Source organism: Haemaphysalis longicornis, unplaced genomic scaffold (genome assembly GCF_048455015.1).
Source record: "Haemaphysalis longicornis isolate Haplotype H1 unplaced genomic scaffold, Haemaphysalis longicornis Haplotype H1 scaffold_15, whole genome shotgun sequence".
Taxonomy (NCBI): domain Eukaryota; kingdom Metazoa; phylum Arthropoda; class Arachnida; order Ixodida; family Ixodidae; genus Haemaphysalis; species Haemaphysalis longicornis.
Genome location: NW_027526257.1, coordinates 3,645,828 through 3,663,402, shown reverse-complemented (window position 1 = coordinate 3,663,402; position 17,575 = coordinate 3,645,828). Strand labels below are relative to the sequence as shown.

General features: G+C 44.3%; 1 protein-coding gene and 1 long non-coding RNA gene across 2 annotated transcripts; both read left to right on the top strand.

Moving 5' to 3' along the window:
- Window positions 1–6,400: 6,400 nt before the first annotated feature.
- LOC144165735 (uncharacterized) lies at window positions 6,401–8,760 on the top strand. The gene is made up of 3 exons (XM_077695528.1): window positions 6,401–6,577; window positions 8,259–8,364; window positions 8,441–8,760. The coding sequence occupies exons 1-3, from the start codon at window positions 6,536–6,538 to the stop codon at window positions 8,668–8,670; spliced, it is 378 nt and encodes a 125-aa protein (XP_077551654.1). The 5' UTR covers window positions 6,401–6,535; the 3' UTR covers window positions 8,671–8,760.
- A 74-nt stretch (window positions 8,761–8,834) lies between these two features.
- LOC144165734 (uncharacterized) lies at window positions 8,835–16,778 on the top strand. Its single transcript, XR_013321494.1, has 3 exons — window positions 8,835–9,205; window positions 10,822–10,900; window positions 16,613–16,778. It is a non-coding gene; the product is annotated as an uncharacterized LOC144165734 (long non-coding RNA).
- The last annotated feature ends 797 nt before the right edge of the window (window positions 16,779–17,575 follow it).

The following is a 17,575-nucleotide window of genomic DNA, read 5'->3' as shown; positions in this document are numbered from 1 at the left end:
CGAATTTTCAAAACCGAGCTCATTCTGTTTTGAAAATTCTATTTTTCCAATTCACAATATTGTGAATTTTCAAACCCGAGCTCATTCGCTCCTCACATCTCTCAAATGCGGTCAAATTAACTGATTGGGAATGTGCTACGAAGATAAATTGATTGAAAAACATTTATTAAGACAGGAAGACGAGAAGAAAGAAGTAGCAACAACCACAGCTTTTTAAATTTGTTTCCTTTATTTCACTTCGCTCTTTACAGCTCTTGTTCGACGAAGCTCTCCACAGTCGTTGGTATTTTTATGGACTCCATACTTTTACCCTCCGTCTGGCGTCACGCTGTTTCTTTTTCTCTCAACTCTTCCCTGCACAAGCTTTATATGATCCGCTTCCTCTGAGAAGATACATACGCTGGAAAACATCCGTTGAAATGCGTAAAGATTGCCTCCGATAATAGACACACGCTGTTGATTATATACTATGCTGAGAGTAAAGTTTTCGCAAGAATGGTGGTACACGAATCGCTTCAAACGAAATCCCCTGCCTCACTGATGATAAATGAAATGCACGGTCATGCAACGTCACATTGAAAATTTCTGCTGGCAGACGATAACTGAAGCACGGCCACTCGGTGAAATCCTTCTTTCATTCGAACGGTCGCGACTGAAGCGTACGCTCTGGCTGCAGACAGATAAACGTATGGTAGAGCCGGCGGAAGCCATGTCCAGCTAACCACCTAAAAAAAAGCGAAAAACGTATCTGCCGTAATCCTATTGCGCACACCCTAGCTGACTGTCGACTGAGGGCGGTCGCTTTTGCTTTCGCTACCAACGGTTCCCTGGAAGATGTCCGTCGCGTAAAACCGCAGCGATCGCAACACTTAATCCTCGGCAGCAATGTAGCGAAAGCCACGTCAAAGTCGTCGCAAACACGGTCGGGAATCACATGGCTGCACAGCACGCGCACAGTACTTTGGAGAGACGAAAAAGGGCTTGAAATTCTTCCTCAGCTAAAGAAAAACTCTGTCGGGATAGATACATGGCCTCTACGGCGACCGTGAACAGCGAACCACGCCGCAGCAGCCGCCAAAACGAGCATCCCGAGTTCAACTCGGCCGTGCGATATCTCTCCCGAGTTTCCTCCGAGTTCCCGTGTCAATCACACACACCCAGCCCATTCGTGGGTGCGGTGTAGTGACCGAAGCCCCACCCATCTATGGCTGCCATGGCGTCCACATCGGCGGTGGAGTAGCTTTGCAGCCACGAAGTCACTTGCATTTGACGCATCAGTAGCAAAGCGCAGGAGAACACAATGAAGAATGATGTCCCAGGGCCACCATCAGTCTAATGCTTCCACAGTCAGAGGAAGAGGGTGTAGGGGGCGGTTCGGTCCGAACGAAATGCTCACTCTGGTCCGGACAATACGAGCGGCCAAGACGAGATTTTCCCACGGAAGCCATGTTCATAAACAGTAAAAACACAATGGACGACAAATGACAAACCTTTAACAACTAAAACGCACTCGTAAGAAGGTTGAAACACACTCATGACCTGCTGAAAAGGGGCGATGTCTGATACTACGCCCGCCTTCTGGACTTAAACAAAGCCGGTCACTTGTGACAGTCAGGTGAAGGGCACGCTCCTTTCGCTACAGTGAACTGCTTCGCTTACTTAGTTTGCGCTTGCGCTGAGCTGCACTGGAGCCACCCTGAAACCACGTAGCCAACACATTTCATTGGAAGAACAGAACATCGAGAAAATCGCACCCGCCCGGCGCCGCTTTACAGGGAGGAGCTTTAAAAGAAGGCTGCGGCCAGGCCGGAGTTTTAAAAGGAATAGCGGGATTATCTACTTTATATAACGCAGTGCATATTGCCACTCGATTCTAGACGGCACTGCCCGCGGCTGTTCGTAAAGGCCTTGCTTTTTCAACGTAAGTGGCCTGACCTGGGCGCGCTGATAATGCCAAGCATGCTCCGCGCGACTGCGCTGGTGTAGCTTGAGGTTTATCGGATGCTGCACTATCACTACTTTGTTAACTCGAGCAGCTGGAAACTCGGGACCGTCGGGGCTTCTGGAATAGCGCCCCTGGTTTGATAGGGAGAGTGTTTTGAATTAACGTCACCAGCAAGGAAAAAATTCCCGCGCCTTCCCGCGAGGGGAACGCGAGTAAATGCACAGCATTGGGGGTCCTTAACGCCGCGTAAAGTCGCGTTAGGGTGGGTAGTTGGGTCGTAGTTGCGTTGGTGTTGGTTTGGGGTAGAGAGAGGAGAGTAAAGTCGCGTTAGGGTGGAGCGAGCGTCAACCAAGGAAGGAGAAACGCAGTGACAAGCACGAGCGACCGCTAGCAGCTTTATATTAGCAGCACGCGCAGTAGAGGGAGGGCGCGCATGCGCAAGCAGCGCGCGCCCTTCCACGCCCCACCGCGCTGGCATCAAGCACGTGTTACGCCGAGACCGCGACGGAGCGAACGGGCTGACTACGACGCACACGCGCGCCAGCTGCTGTTGAGAGAGAGGAGGGAAGGAGGAGAGGCGCACCTGATGCGGGCGCGGAGCTGGGGACGCCGTCCGACTCAGGAAGAGGTGAGGCTAAGAAATGCTCTGCATTTAAAATCGTATTTGATCTACCGCGTTCTGGATGTAATTCGGCGGTTCGAGAGACACCCGCGCAAAATATAAATGCCTGCAGAGCAGACGCCGCGGTATTCGATTCCGCGACACTCGCCTACGCACGTCCCTTTGTTAACCGCTGCTTCGTTGCGTGTGTATTTTTGGAGTTGTTCGGGGAGGCGAAGTTCGCTCCAAACAACTTTCTCTTCCTTCAAGACAAGTACGTCATCTTTGGCTTCGTGACAATATCTTTGCTAACGTATGTGGAAGACGGAGTTTAAAGTTTTCTTGACCGATGACGCATTCAGTGCGGCATTCACAATGAGAGGACGTTCTTGTGGCACCGAAAGCAGCTATGGAGTGCAGCCTTGGCAAAATATAAACTGAATAAAAATATTAGTCGGCAAAGCTAAATGCGAGTACAGATACATTGGGCTGAAAATAAGCCTTCGAATTTCAGCGAGTTCCCATAGCGCTTTATGAAAACTGTTTACAGTAGTAGCGGGGGAACTAAGAAAACTAAGGACACAGATGTAGGACACCTTATACTCAGTATTCCGACACCCAACATCAGAGTTTGCTTTCTAGCGTTAAAACAGAAGTTTTCACGTCCATTTCCTTCATGGTGAAGTCAGAGAAGTTTAAGGTATAAGGAATTCTACACTGCGATATGACCTACTGTGCGGTTTCCTGCCATAATAGCGAGAGGGTCATGTAGGGGAAACGTGGCCCGCGTAATTCCGTTAACACCGCAGGCGGTAAATGTGACACCAGGTGGAGAAGATGAGAAACGCAAAACGCGGTCTCAGCACAGCTTTTACACGTTTTCTAAAAGGGCGGTAAAGGGGGCCAGAAGGTACTTATTACTGCAACGGGAAAAATAATTTCAAAGACAGGCTCAAGAAAGGCTAGACACACGCAGCACTGACTGCCAACTAACCTTTCATGTAGAATAAAAGGTTTTTCACGCGTGTACTAGATACCACACGAAAAAAAAAACACGAGAAGTAGCGATTATCAATTGAGATACTCATCACCTTTTTTCTTTTGGTGTTTGGCTAACGCTTGAAATACTTCTCGCGTGTGTTGCCCGCGGTGTCGGGTAAAAATGATAAATTTGTCAAAGGCGAGCGAGCGACAGCTGAACTTTACACAGTGCACAGGAAGGTTACCGCCGCTCACTATTTTAGGCAGCTCGCATTAAGCCTGTTCTCTTAGACAGCCATTTACGTCTACAGCGACTCTAAATAGGCTGTTTGCGAAAGGGGTGATGTAAGTCCAGGCGGCTGGGGTAGCTGCACCAACAGTTGTTGCGGAGAGGCAGCATTTTCTGGCATTTAAAAGCGCATTGTAGGCCCTAATTTGGCAAATAAACATATTGTTTTAGGCCTACAGCGCCGTTATAGTGGGCCCCGCCACGAATTGTTATACAAATGGAAATAATTTCAAACGTACACGCCCGTGAACTAAATATACAATAGTGTTTTCGAGCAATGACTTCGCCGAGCAGTTTCTTCAGTACTGGGCACAAATGTCATTTAGAAAAACATGCGAGTTTCCTTCCAGCTTGAAAGTCGAAGGAGACAGTCGCTTCTTACGTGCCCTGTCTGTAACCGCGTGAACCCCATAAATCGATGAAAAAGAGTTAATAACTGTGCTCGCCAAGAAATCCAATGTAATTATCATGCCCAGTATGACAAACCATTTAGCACAATACAAGAGAAATCAGCAAAATGTCGGTGCCAAAAATACAGGCGAAATTTTTAAACCTCACTAAGGTGTGTTTCAGATTCGTTTCTTTGATACACTCTAAAAAAAAGAGATTCCAAAGGGAGTCGTCACTGCAATGACTCCCTTAGACTCTACTAAGACTCGCTTTCACGCTCCACGACCCTCTTTAAAACAGGGAGGGGTCACGGGACTCTTGCACTTTGCAATGGGAGTCACGGGTCAACAGCATTTTTAGCATATATTTATTGACTGATTGAATTTCCACAGTGATACTTAGGTTTGTTGCTACCGTATTGCAAGATTTAGTGGCGCAGATACAAAATCATGAAAAGTAAGGGCACACAGGTGTGTGTCCCGTGACTTTGTCCGCTTCTGCGCAAACGGTACAAAATTTGATTTTCTAGGACTGTAAAGCATAAAAAATCTAACGCTGTTTATGGAACACACAAGGTTGAAACGCCAAGCTTTCTACGATACAAACCCAAAGTCCACAATGCAAATTGCTGAGCTAAGCTAATGGGGTGATTATGATTTTTAGAGTGTAATTGGGTCATCTGAATATGCTGCTTCGGTTAGCTCAGTGTTGTCATTGATTTGGACTTTGGCGGATAGGAGTGTGGACTTTTCATTTGTATCGGAGAAAGCTTCGCCTTTTTCATCCTGCTCCTCTTCGTCTTCTTATTATTCTTTTTCAATATGTGCCCTCGAAATTTGTAAAGTTGGCTTTCCTACTTCGTGTTTTATCAACGACACCAAAATTTGCCCTCCCATCGTTTAAAGTTGGCTTTCCTGCGCTGAGTTTATCATCATCATCACCACCGTAAGCCCTCCCATTTGATAAAGCTGGCTTTCCTGCAGTGCGTACAGCCGTAAAAGCGCCATGAGTGGGCATAGAAAGGTTCACTTTAACAATATTTTTGAATATGTCGTATCAGAAAGCAATCATCTACAATACATACCATACCTGTGGTAGCCAAATTATTTTGTTCTTACAATTGTCGGTAACTATGGACGAATGGAAATGCGCAAAGTGCGCAAAGACTAGCAAATATTTTAACATTGCATAGAAACCACATGTAACAATAACACAATATACTTAATATATACGAATTAAAGTCTTTACTGCAATGCTGTTCAATGTTGATGAAATAAACAGAAAGTATGATTGACATTGCTTCTGTATATGATTTAAATGTGTTGTCTATTTTTTACGTTAAAAACATTGCCAACTGTGCACCGGATAACGCTCTGCGAATAAGAACATGAATAAAACTATGCTTCGTAATATATATTGCTACGCAACTAAATGGCCTTCTCAGGAACCCTACAAAATAGGCATGAGAATATCAGGACGTGTGGCGTGTACGTAACTAGCTTTTGCGCCACAATTCTGCCGCTCTACAATTCAGCCTCTCTATGCACGATGTTGCGTGCCTGCTTTCTTGCAAAGCTTCGTTGTCGTGCAACAAAGCCTACTTTACTGCAGATGTTATTCTCATTCGCGTTTTACCAATTAAGCAGTATGTTCGCTGCTTCATGTGCCACTGATAATTTTGTACATTAAGTACATATCGATGTAAGGCATCGCACTTGCGCGCGTACAGAGCTCTGGGTTCAGATGTCGTGTAAACTTACACCAAGCTGCCCGACCAAAAAGCAGAATTCAAGTGTTAGTCATTCAAATCCTTACTTGTAGTTGCTTTTATTCAATAAAAACTACTTCATATTGCGACAATTTTTTTATTTAAATGATTCATGCATGTTGCTCACAATTATATATTTGAACCTGTGTGCGAGCGTCGCCTCTTTTAGTGCGTTTAAAAAAGCCGCCAAGTAGTCACGTGACTGATTTGCGTTCGTTTTATAAAAACTTCTGTACATTACGTAAAACGTACATATATAAAAAGTTCCTGCCAGAACCAGATTTCTTTTGTCTAGCGTTTGCTTTAAAACTCAATAACAAGAATACAAATGCAAATATTTTAGACAACGCGAATCAATAGAATCCACTTCGAGCCAAGTAGAGTAAGCCAGTGAGTGGCGCGAAGGCGCGCATTTTTGTGGAATTCGCGTATCAAAACCGCTGCGGGATGGAAACGGCGTGACACCGGTATGAAATTTGCTGTGCGGAATTCATTGCGCACCGCCTGAAATCGTCTACTAGAGTTCTTCAGTTCGGCAAGTCGACGGCGTGCTACGGTTGAATGCGAAGCCGGAACAAAGGCTGTGTCATCGTGTTTTTTCACGTGAGTACTGTCCCTGCTAATAATACCAAGTGAAATAGTTGTCTCGGTTAGCTTTCCGGACACATGCCGAAAAAGTTGCATATGCTGTGCTTGTTTGCTTGCTGCCTTGCGCCTCGTAAGCATTGTGAAATCTCTCCTTCGCCCCCTCCTCCCTATTTGAGACTGTTCTAAGCTATCGCGCTTGCGAGACCGGCTGCCGCCGCCGCGACCGCCCTTCCTCGCGGCTGCTCGCGGTCTGCGGGCCGCGATATGCGTCGTGAAACTGCCGTACTCCCTGTTCTGTGGCCGTACTACCTCTCGCCAACGCGCCCCTACAGCGTACGCGTTGACCTTGTGCTGGCGGCGTTGTCGGGAAAAAAAAGTTGGCAAGAGGTGAGGACGCAGGAAATGTAGTTAAACAGATGAGAATTTGCAATGTGCAAGGGGGAGAAAATAGTATGCAAATGCAGGACACGGAGAGAGAGTTCGGGCCGCGCGCCAGCGAGCGAGTACGGCAGTTCCACAACGCCTGACGTTGCCAAGCTTCACGAGCTAATGACGAAGCCCGTCTTTGAGTTCACGTAGAGTTCACAGGGGCACAGAATTCATATACGTGGAAATTGGAGGTGAAAGGCGGACATGCGGCCTCGCAGGGAATTAAGTCTCGGGGTGTGTGTGGGGGGAGGAGGGGTATTTTACAGCGCCTACGAGGCGCCTGTTCTAACTTGTTCATGCCGTCCGTATTCTTCAGCACACCCTCCTTTTGCCCTCGTCCATTAGCCCACGTCAAGCTTGTCTCTAGCTCTACTGTTGTGTTCGCTGTCTAACGGCTGCTTTTTGCACCGTCAGTCGCAGAAAACCATTTGATTGTTGGGCGGAGCGGTACAATTCTGTAATACACGGCGCTAGTTTGCAATGGCAGGCTATTCAAAAGTGTGTCAAGTGTTCCCTTTTCATTCTGTAGTTTTCTTCTTTGACGTTTCGTGAAATAACAAACCGAACTACAAAAAAAAAAACAGTACATGGGGGGTGTAAAGCGTTTTGAACCCTTTGGTGCAGCGTCATTTTTAACACTGGTCAGCCTGTATAGGCAAACTTGTTGGGACCGTTTAGCGTCCTTTTTATGGGGAAAAGCCATTATGAATGGCATATTGTCTTGTATTGTCACGTTCGCGCGATATTTGCAGGTAAAGAAATAAGCCCCAATGCAAAATGAATCCTTTAATATAGGCATCAAAAGAAGCCTGGAGCATGCTAAATATTCTTTTGAATGTAGGTTGTGCTTTTTATGATCATATAGACGGACACAAGAAAACTACGTACAATTTCACGAGTAGACGGCGCCATCTTCTCGTGAAAGCGGACGTTTTTTTTGTGCCCGTCTCTGTGATCGTAACAAGAGCAATTTTCCTTCAAAAGCTTACACCAATTAGCCCGACATAAAGCTGTGCAAAATATTACATTTCCGTATCACACACTCAGAGTGTACTTTGGGTATTTAGTGAGTCGCCTGTTTGCATCATTATTGTCTGCCAGACATGTTGTCACTTGGGCATTACTCCAGCGTGCAGACCAGTGTTGCACAAGTAGACATGCTTTAGCGCTCTTCCTGTCACCCTCATCTTTTGCGCAGTCTTTCAACTAGCAGGCAACCAAGTCTTCATCTTCCCTCTTGTTATATTTTGTATGTACTGTATTTCAGAGCCATAAACACATCAGCTTGTCTACATTAATTAAGGAGGAGGTGCTCAAGCAAGGAACAAGGTTCGGGTGGAGGCCGATCGCGGAACCAGAGGACTCTGAAGCTGGTGAGCTAACCAGGACTGGAGATGGGCCTGCGGATTCTGTGTACCAGAGGTTCCAGACGAGCGAGTTGGCTTGCAGACAACCGGGCTCGGTTCTACACCTGGCCGCGGTTGGTGGCCACGGCCCAGGATGGATCACCACACCTTCCACGCAGGGCGTGGTGCTGCCTGTGCTGCTTTGTCCGAGCAGTACATGCATTCGGGGGCCAATGCTCTGCTGCAACCTCGACCAACGATGACCCGCGGCACACATCGCTGAATGGGGCTTCTCGTGTTGGTGAGAGCATTTCCGTTTTTCTCTTCGCTTGAACTGGATTTCGGGGGCTGCACGTTGACCCTTGTGTCCTTGTTTGGTGCTAAGTTTCCCTTTCACCGTTCGCCATTGTAACTCATTCTGTTCCCTTTTTCCCGAGTTCCGTGTGAACGTGTCACACTCCTGCAAGGCCAAGAGAATCTTCGCATCAACAATTAATTTTTCCCGAAAGGTTAGAGTGTCAAGCACCATGCACTTGGCTGTTTGGCATGGAAAGACCCAGCATTTGAAACATGTCATAACAGCAGGTAAAATCTTGCAGGGCTGCAGATTTTCATCGACATGGCTGTGTGAGGTTATGCGGGTTTGTAGTAGGTTTCAGGGGATATAAAATTTGCTTGTGCCTGCTTTGGACTGGCCCTTGAGACTTCGAATTGCTTGTGCGGTTGACATCTGTGTAAAATTGTCATTTGTTGCAACTGCTCCTGCCCTTACTTTTTGCCTTCACCTTTGGCTCTAACAGGTATGGCTGCTCTTAATTCTCAAGTCCTGTGGATGTCCATGCTCACGGGGTACTTTGCCTTTTTGGAGGTTTGTATTACACTTGTCTCTATCTTAGTTCTTTCAGTTCAGCTCGTAACCACCATTTGGTCTCCTAGAGATCGCATAAATATTGTTGATTTCAAATTAATTCCAAATAACGGTTAGCTACTGTTATTGCACGAAGGCATCTTTGGATGTTAAAATGCTGTGAAAATTGTTTAAATTGAACCTTGGTGTCACTTCTTTTTTATTCCCAGAGAGGTTGTGTCAGTTTTGTGCTTTTTGTTTACGCACCAAAGGCTTCACATAAAAAAACCAAAGCTTCATATACTAATGGGTCATTCCACGCGAAACGTTCTGGCCGAAAAATTGGCCACCGCCAATTCCGTTGAGAAAAGCAGGTGAAGGAATCCTGAAATACTATGAATACGTCTAAACCTTCATACAACAGCTGTAGAAACCCTAACGAGGATTTGAATATTCAGACAGATTTGATCAGTGGACAAAGCTTCCTCAAGGCAATATTACACTAAAATAATGCCGAGCACGGCAAACACTAGTTCGGAAAAGTTTTTTTTCCACCCTCCGGTTTTGTGAGCAATGTAACCAACATAAATGAAAACATGCAAACCAGTCATTCTCGATAGCACAAAGGCAAAGGAGACTGGGAGAGGGTAAAATAGGGGACAGAAGAAAAGGAGGGCTGGTCAGCCTTAAGAGCAGAAATTGACAAAGGGAGCAATAGAAGAATGGAAACTTGAAGGGAACAGTGCAACAACGCCTTCCCGGAGGGCTCAAATTGGTGCGAGGAGCCAAATATGGCCTACCGTCGAAACAAAATCTAAGTAAAATTATCAGGCTAGATAGAAGTTGTTCCAGACGGAGTTCACTATGTGCGGTGCGGCTTCTGTCTTCACTTGCGGCAACTTTTGCTATGTATATTGCACATCTGATATGTTTAATCATTTTTGTAGGCCACAACACAGGAAGAAGCAGTTTTCCTCCCTTCATTGACCAGGGCAGTAGTCTGATGTGAAGTGAAGTTTAGAAGCGAACACATGCCCAGAAAATGCTAGGAAAACACCTAAGGGGACGTGGTGGAGAAGCGCCACTCTAATGTAGCAGGGCCGGCAGAAGACTCTTGTCTGTCGACATTTTTTAGTGCTAGCCCATATTGCGTCTCTCATGCCAAAGCCTCAGTGAGAAATTTGAAAATATTCTGTGTTGCTTGCGTATTTCTGACTAATGTATTTCCGGCTTGGAAGGGAGCTGAGTGAGTACTGAAAAGCTAGTTCTTTCAAACTAAACAAAGCTGTATTCAGTCTTTATGGACTCTTTACTGCATGTGTTATTGCTTGCTTGCTGCAGAAACAGTGCTGACGTTGTCATCTGTGTGTTTACAGCAATTCCGCGTTTTTCACAAACTTGTAATCCAGTTCCACTTCTAATACTGCTAAATGAAAGTAGTGCGGAAGTAGAGACCCTGATAATAAAGCAATTGTTAATACACCGTGAAAATATGAGGAACGTAGCAATTACACATTGCATTTGTTAAGCTGGAGCCCTGTGGATATTTTTCCTTATGGCCTCCTCTATACTCTTTTGTTGGTCCCCCACATCTTATTAATTTCCATGTCAGTGATATGTATTTTTTTTATCATTAGATGCAAGAGGGGTGGATACACTGTCCTGCGGCCTGTTTTGCTGAATGAAAGTGGTGTCGAAGCCTTCAGAGAAGCACTGGTAAGTACAGCAGTAATTACTTTTAATGAAATCACTTCGCAGGAGCTTTGGAAAAACTGAGTGTTGCTTCTTTGTGTGGTTTTAGAATTTTTAGAAAAACGGTTGTGTCAGCGAAATTGCTTAAATTTCTTGGAATCTTTCCCAGTTTTCAAAAATCATCTATCGATTTCTCTATAATCTCGCTCCGAATAATCTTCCAATAACAAAACCCGAAGAAGCACACAAAAAAGGCATATTGTGAGCTACTAGCTACCAACCTTCAAAACAACTACCTGGTCTGATAACCACGCCACCACTGTGACACCGTGACACACCTCCTAAATTTCCCATACGGACCCTGGCATCAATGAATATCTTGATGTGTGGGTGGGTTTTGTATTTTTAAGCTATTTTGGCAGTGATAACGCTCGTTTCTCACGAAATGGTCTTCCAGATCGGCCTAGTCATGCTAATACTACAAGCCATTAGGTTAAAGCTCCCATATTCAACTGATAAAAAGCTCTCACACAGTTGCAATTTCAACAACTTCAGCCAACGTAGTCATGAATAAAATGAGCCACTAGAAAAACAGTTGTCTTTAGTAACAGTTTTCTAAGAAAAATAGCTTGGTTGAATTTGTCTCATGACAGCTGATTAAAGCTAGAGTTTAAAGGTAATTCTTTTTCTGTGAACGAAGCGATGCTTCCTACTACTAAAACCTGTCCCGAACATCAAAACGCTCGAGACGGCCCGAAAATCCAGAAGCTGCCGTATGCATTGCGATGCTCGCTAAGTACACTACTTCTGGCGTTGACGCTGATATCTGCTAAGAATAGACTTCGGAATATGGCACGCAGACAGGGCGGTAACTTTCTTTTTATCGCAGAAAGTCTACCATTTTTTGGGGTCTAACAAAACATTTTTGTGTAAACATATTGATTAGGCACATTCTGCATCAGCTCAAAATGCAGATTATTCGATGCCCTTTCCAACAAGAGCAGATTCGCAAATTAACAAAATCAGTTTTTGGCCAAACGTTGCAAATATGGATAAGTTGTGTATATCAGTTCGCAAATAGTTTAAAAAGTTTGGAGTATAATTTTTGCCAAACATAAAAAACACATCTTGGAAAAAAGTTTAGTTGCCCAGTACAATTTGTCAGATATGAAAAACATGTTACCATGTGTGGTGCCCTCGTTCTGCAGTGAAGCCCTACCTCTGTTTCAGAATATGCAATTTCGGATAGTTTACTGAAAAAAATCGGGTGGTTTGGCATTATTAGAGGCACTAGTTGTCCCCACATGATGTAGAAACATCTTGTCAATGGTTGACATCGCATTAATGGTAAGGTAAAAATTCGGGATAGGACAAAAACTGCTTGTGGCTGAAAACAAAACTTTCACTGTCAGTTTACTATCATGCACCTGTTGAAGCTTTCACTTGCTGGTTGTTATAATCTTCTGGCTCACTTTTCTAACCCTGCTTTCAGGAATGAGGTGCGATGCACTGGAGCAGTGCCCAGCTAGCTATCCCCGAGTAACTGTTGCGTGACAAATGAAAAAGGCGTTCAGCTCTATGAGCCTCCTGCATTGCACCTCCACCTAACATTTTAGAAAACAAACAATACCAAACTTGTGGCAGACTGTCAGAATGTGTAGTTCTACAGAGGGCAACTCTAGACCTCCGAAAATATCCTCGTACAGAATCAAAACGGAAGCCAATTTTAAGCTCTCTCCTTGCCTTAACTGATGTCCGATGACTTGAGGTTATCAATTGACTTTCAACTGAAACTCTTATTGCACAAGTAAGGCATGGGTGAAGGGAAATCATAAACGGCATGCTTTTTTTGAGGAAAAGTAGAGGGCAACGAAGGCGTTAAGGCAAATCGGGTTGAAGTTCTCTGTCTAGTAGTGCCAAATATAAATTGCGCAATGCAGAAATGAAACAAATGACAGGAAAAGGGCTGGAAATGCTAAGTGCACTTGTCAGACATGCGGAGACATCCACGAATACTTTGACTGAAAAAAAGCTACCCGTCCTCTAAACCAAAGCTCACTAGTGCATACCTGGTGTCATTTTCTGGTAGTTCTCACCTTTAAACGCAGTCGGATTGCAAAGCTGACGACATCATTTGATACTTGACTTCTGTGAGCCATTTGATCAAAAAATCTAAAGGTAATGCAGCGTAACCACAAGTGACGTCCTTTTTTGTATAGCGCAGCAGCCATGGCACCTATCGAAACAACACATGCTGCTCAACCCTCAAAAACACCGTCAGAAATTTCAGTGTAGCCAGAGCAGGAAAATTAGAACTGATTCTAAAACTGCAGTGCCTAGACTAACCAGCGGGATGCGTTAGTTGCAAGAGAAATGAAAACATGGATATCAGGAATATACAGCATTGATGATCGGTGATCGGTGCTTTATATTGCCGATTTTGTGATGTTGTAGTTGTTTCTCATGTACCACGGTGCTTAGTCTAGACACTACACGTTTAGGCAACCTTGAGATTTTCGGCAGTTTTCTGCAAGGTGAGGTGTGTATGTTTTCTCAGAAGGGAGCGTTGCTGCTGCGCTTGATAAAAAAGCATGCGACTCGTGGTCATGCTGCATTACCATGGAATTTTCTTGACCAAAAGTCTTCCAGCAAGCCAAATACCAAATCATTTTGCCAGTTTTGCAATCCGATGGCAGTGGCAGATGATAATTACCTGGAAATGACACCAGCTTTCCACTACTGAGCTTTGGTTCAAAGAAAGGGTCGTTTTATTTTGTGAAAGCTTATTTCTGAAGGTTCCCCGCATGTGTATCAAGTGGACCTGGCATTTTGAGCCACTTTCCAGCAGTTTTCATTCTGATTGATTGATTGTAGGGTTTAACGCGCCGACGCAACGCAGGTGATGAGGCGCGCCGTAGTGGAGGGCTCCGGATTAATTTTGACCACCTTGGGGATCTTTAACGTGCGCCGAAATCTCGTACACACGGGCGTTTTTGCTTTTCGCCTCCATCAGAAAAGCGGCCGCCGCGGCCGCGAATCGAGCAGTTTTCATTCTGTTTGTGTGTTGCAAACCTAATATTTCGTGCTACTACGCAGTTACCCAACTTCAAGCCGATTTGCCGTAGCACCCCCGTCGCCCTCTACTATTCCTCGAAAAAAGAACGCCTTTTGTGATATCGCTTCACTCATGCCCTACTTTTGCGATAACAACTCCAGCTGAAACTCAAAAAATAACACCAAGTCATCGGATATCAGCTCAGACAAGTAGAGATTTCCAATCAGCCTTGAACACTGCCAGCTGTTCACTGGCCAATTTTGTTAGTACGAGGTTATTTTTGGAGGTCTAGTGTTGCTTCTTACTGCGACTGTCTATTCTGGCAGTCTCCAAAAGGTTTGATATGGTGCCTTTTTGAAAATGTTAGGCAGCACTCTTTTTGCCGTGCGAAAGCTTGCTGGGCACAATTCTAGTGCATCGCAAGTTATTCCTGCAAGCAGGGCTACCATAGCGAGTCAGAAGATGACAATAAACCGCAAGTGGAAGTTCTGGTAGATAAGTGATGATCAGAATGTCAACAAAAATGCACCACTGAGATTGGTTTTAAATTCCAAGTGGATTTTTTGGCATCTCTTGCTTGCCGTGAATCTGGTGCTTGCTGTAGTCCTTAATAAGATGTTTTTACATCACGTGGGGACTAAGTTGGGCCCCTAATAATATCAAACCATTTCAGAGAACCATCCAAAATTGTGTATTTTGGAATGAATGTTCGGCTTCACCACGAGACGCGGGCACCGTGCGTGCAAGCACCACGTGGGCACCACGGGGACAAATTAATTTTCACTAGTGAATTTTTTCTTGGACAGGATTTTTTAATGTAAACCTTCAAAATGCGTATTCTAAATTTCTTCCACTATTGGTGGTTTGTTATACAGAGCTTCTTTTTTTTCATTTTTCTTTACGGTGACAAAATTTTGATTTGGGTTTTTTTTTTTGCGATCATTATTTATGGAAACAATACACAACTGGTGCTAGCAAGGACGTTGAATCATCCGCATTTTTGCCACTGCACTATGTGCCTAACCAACACATTTAGCAAAAAGAAATGTTTTCTTAGAGCCCTAGAAACTGGTCAATTTTCTGCGGTAACAAAAGAGTTGAAATCAACGCTGGTGTCAGCTTTACTGCATGACTCTGAATTTGTGCAGAGAAGCCCCTCTAGTGCATGAGAAGTTCGAGAACAAAAAATTGGACATCCAAAGTCAATAAATTGCGATAGGGAAACTAATTATTGTGGCATGTCCCATTAAGGCTGTAGTGTCAGCTTTACTGCATCGCTCACAACTCGTGCAGAAAAGCCCATCCAGGGAATTAGAAACTTTGGAACAAGTTTTGTGCCAAATTTAATTAAATGAGAAGTTAAAAAATCAGGGTACAGAAACTAAACGCGTTGACAATAATTCAAATAGACAAGTGGTTTAAAATTTTTCTTGTGGCCACTAAAAACATGAAGAAACCGAGGCACGTAACAAGGCAGTGGTGCCCTTTGTACTGACAACTTAGGTTTCTTTTCCATCAGTAATAAGTGTGATCTAGATAACTACAACTGTAAGCATTATTTAGTGCTTCATGCTTTCACTTAAGCTAAAAACTGTTGAAGGAAAAAACGAAACGGGGTGCAGACATTGCATGCAGAGTAGAAAATGTAGTCAGCGTATTGAATAACTTTAAAAAAGCGTCAAAGTTAATCAGTGAAGCGTAGATAGAAGGTTCAGGCAAATTGCTATCAAGCCTAAAAGCAAAAGAAAAGCGCAACAAGCAGCACACTCAGCGGTTTTTGCCCAGGGAATGGGGGGAATCTATGATGTGTCGTTCCCATCTGGAAAGTCGATGTATCCAATTTGTCCCTTGGCGTTTTGCATGTACCCACTCATTGCGAATCATGCAAGTACAAGCCTTTCTTGGGTCAAGTTTGACTTCTGCAAAGAAGCTAAAGCACTGATTTGGGAGCTTTTAGATGTTTATTACATAAAAAACAGGAGCACAGTGAACCTGTATTGCAATGAGCTTGAATATTTAGAAACTTCACTATGATTCCTTTGTTACCATTGTGCGGCCCACTATTAAAGGGTGTCATTTTAGACGATGCACTCAGTAAACTTAGTTGCAAGCAAGTGCTTGTCCTATCATCATCTTTGTCATGTGCTATGGACTCGACTTTTTAAGAACTATGTACAAACTTGCCTCATGCTTTTTACTGAACAGTTTGAGTTAGACTTTGCACCCATCCAGTGTTTTGCAGTGTGGAGCATGCCCTTTGTGCAGCAGGTGTCTCAGTTCACTTACTGCTTTGTTACTCGTGCTGCCTTTAAGCTTTACATAGATATTTTCATACCATCAAAAGAGGGGAGTAGCAGCCTTTTGCACTCATAAATTCTTAGTCTCCCTCCCTGGAGCTTTCAGATCCTCTTTATGGATGCAATAATTTTTGAAGCCTTTGCATTTCTGGGGTGTCCATATGTGATTCATACATTATACATATGTTCCCTCATACAAAACATTTCATAACAAAAGCCAAATGGTGAAGCAACGAAATGTAATGGCAAGAGGTGTGCTCCTGGCCCTCTCTTTTGTCAGGCACTGGGCAGTTAGCCTGTTGTTGATGATTTTACTGTGCTGGCTACAATTTCATTTTGCTTTTGTCTTATCGTTCAATTTCTTTTCATTGATATTTCTGGCAGGTCCGAGACAAGGCCTGGTCCCAGACGCCAGGACCCGAGGACACCTTGCAACGCTTGTGCACGGCTTGTGAAGATTTCTGGATTGACTTCATGGACTTGTGTAAGAAGTCTGCCTTAGAAAAACAGCAACAAGGAAAGAAGCCTTTAAAAATTATTGCAATTTATTTCGACACCAGTTTAACCTTGCACCAGCAGGTATGCAAAGCTGGTTAACACAAAACTTGTTTTTCTGATTTAATATCATGCCTGTTAGTCTAGCAAACCTGCGTTGTGACAAGCCATAGCAAGCAGTAAAACATGCTTAGTGTATCTCTATTTTTAGGCTATTTGCTGGTTATGTTGTAATTTAAAGCAGCTGTGATACCCAAAGCTGGCTTTTCATTTAAATGTGTATCACTTTCGTCTTTAATAAAATAATTTTCAAATACTTTTGGTTTGCTTTGCTATACTTGTATGAAACTGCTCATGAAGCTGCATCCATGTGGGCTAAAATTGCACTTGCACGTATACTGCAATGATTCCACCAGCAGTATTACTGACCATCTCTGGGAAGGTCACCCATACACTTCCACGATTCTGTCGCCATAAGCATCACGGGACTCTTTAAAAGGGGGCGTCCTCACAGCTCTTGTTACAGGGTCGCGATGACCATCAGGCAGGGGTCCCGTGACTCTCTTTTTTCTTTCGTGGCAGTCAGTGCTGACTCTAAGGAGGTAGTCACCCATATTCTACTGTGACTACTGCGACGGGGTCTGTGTGACCCCCTTTCAATAAGAGTAGCGTGACTCTGCGGAAGGGGTCGATGAAGAGTCAAATCTGTGGCAAGTAAATACCCCCCAAAGAGGGTCACAGGGACTCCTTTTTTTCTTAGTGTGTACTTGGTGCGAAGAGCAGAGGTTTGGATGAATTTCAGGGTTTCAAATGTTTTTGTGAGATCTCTCAAAATGACAAGAACTGCTTAAA

Bases quoted from the DNA above. Each gene is read 5' to 3' on its own strand.
- LOC144165735 (XM_077695528.1), top strand. From the start codon at position 6,536: ATGCGAAGCCGGAACAAAGGCTGTGTCATCGTGTTTTTTCAC. The intron at 6,578-8,258 runs GTGAGTACTGTC...ACTGTATTTCAG, and splicing joins GTGTCATCGTGTTTTTTCAC to AGCCATAAACACATCAGCTT. The intron at 8,365-8,440 runs GTGAGCTAACCA...GTTGGCTTGCAG, and splicing joins ACCAGAGGACTCTGAAGCTG to ACAACCGGGCTCGGTTCTAC.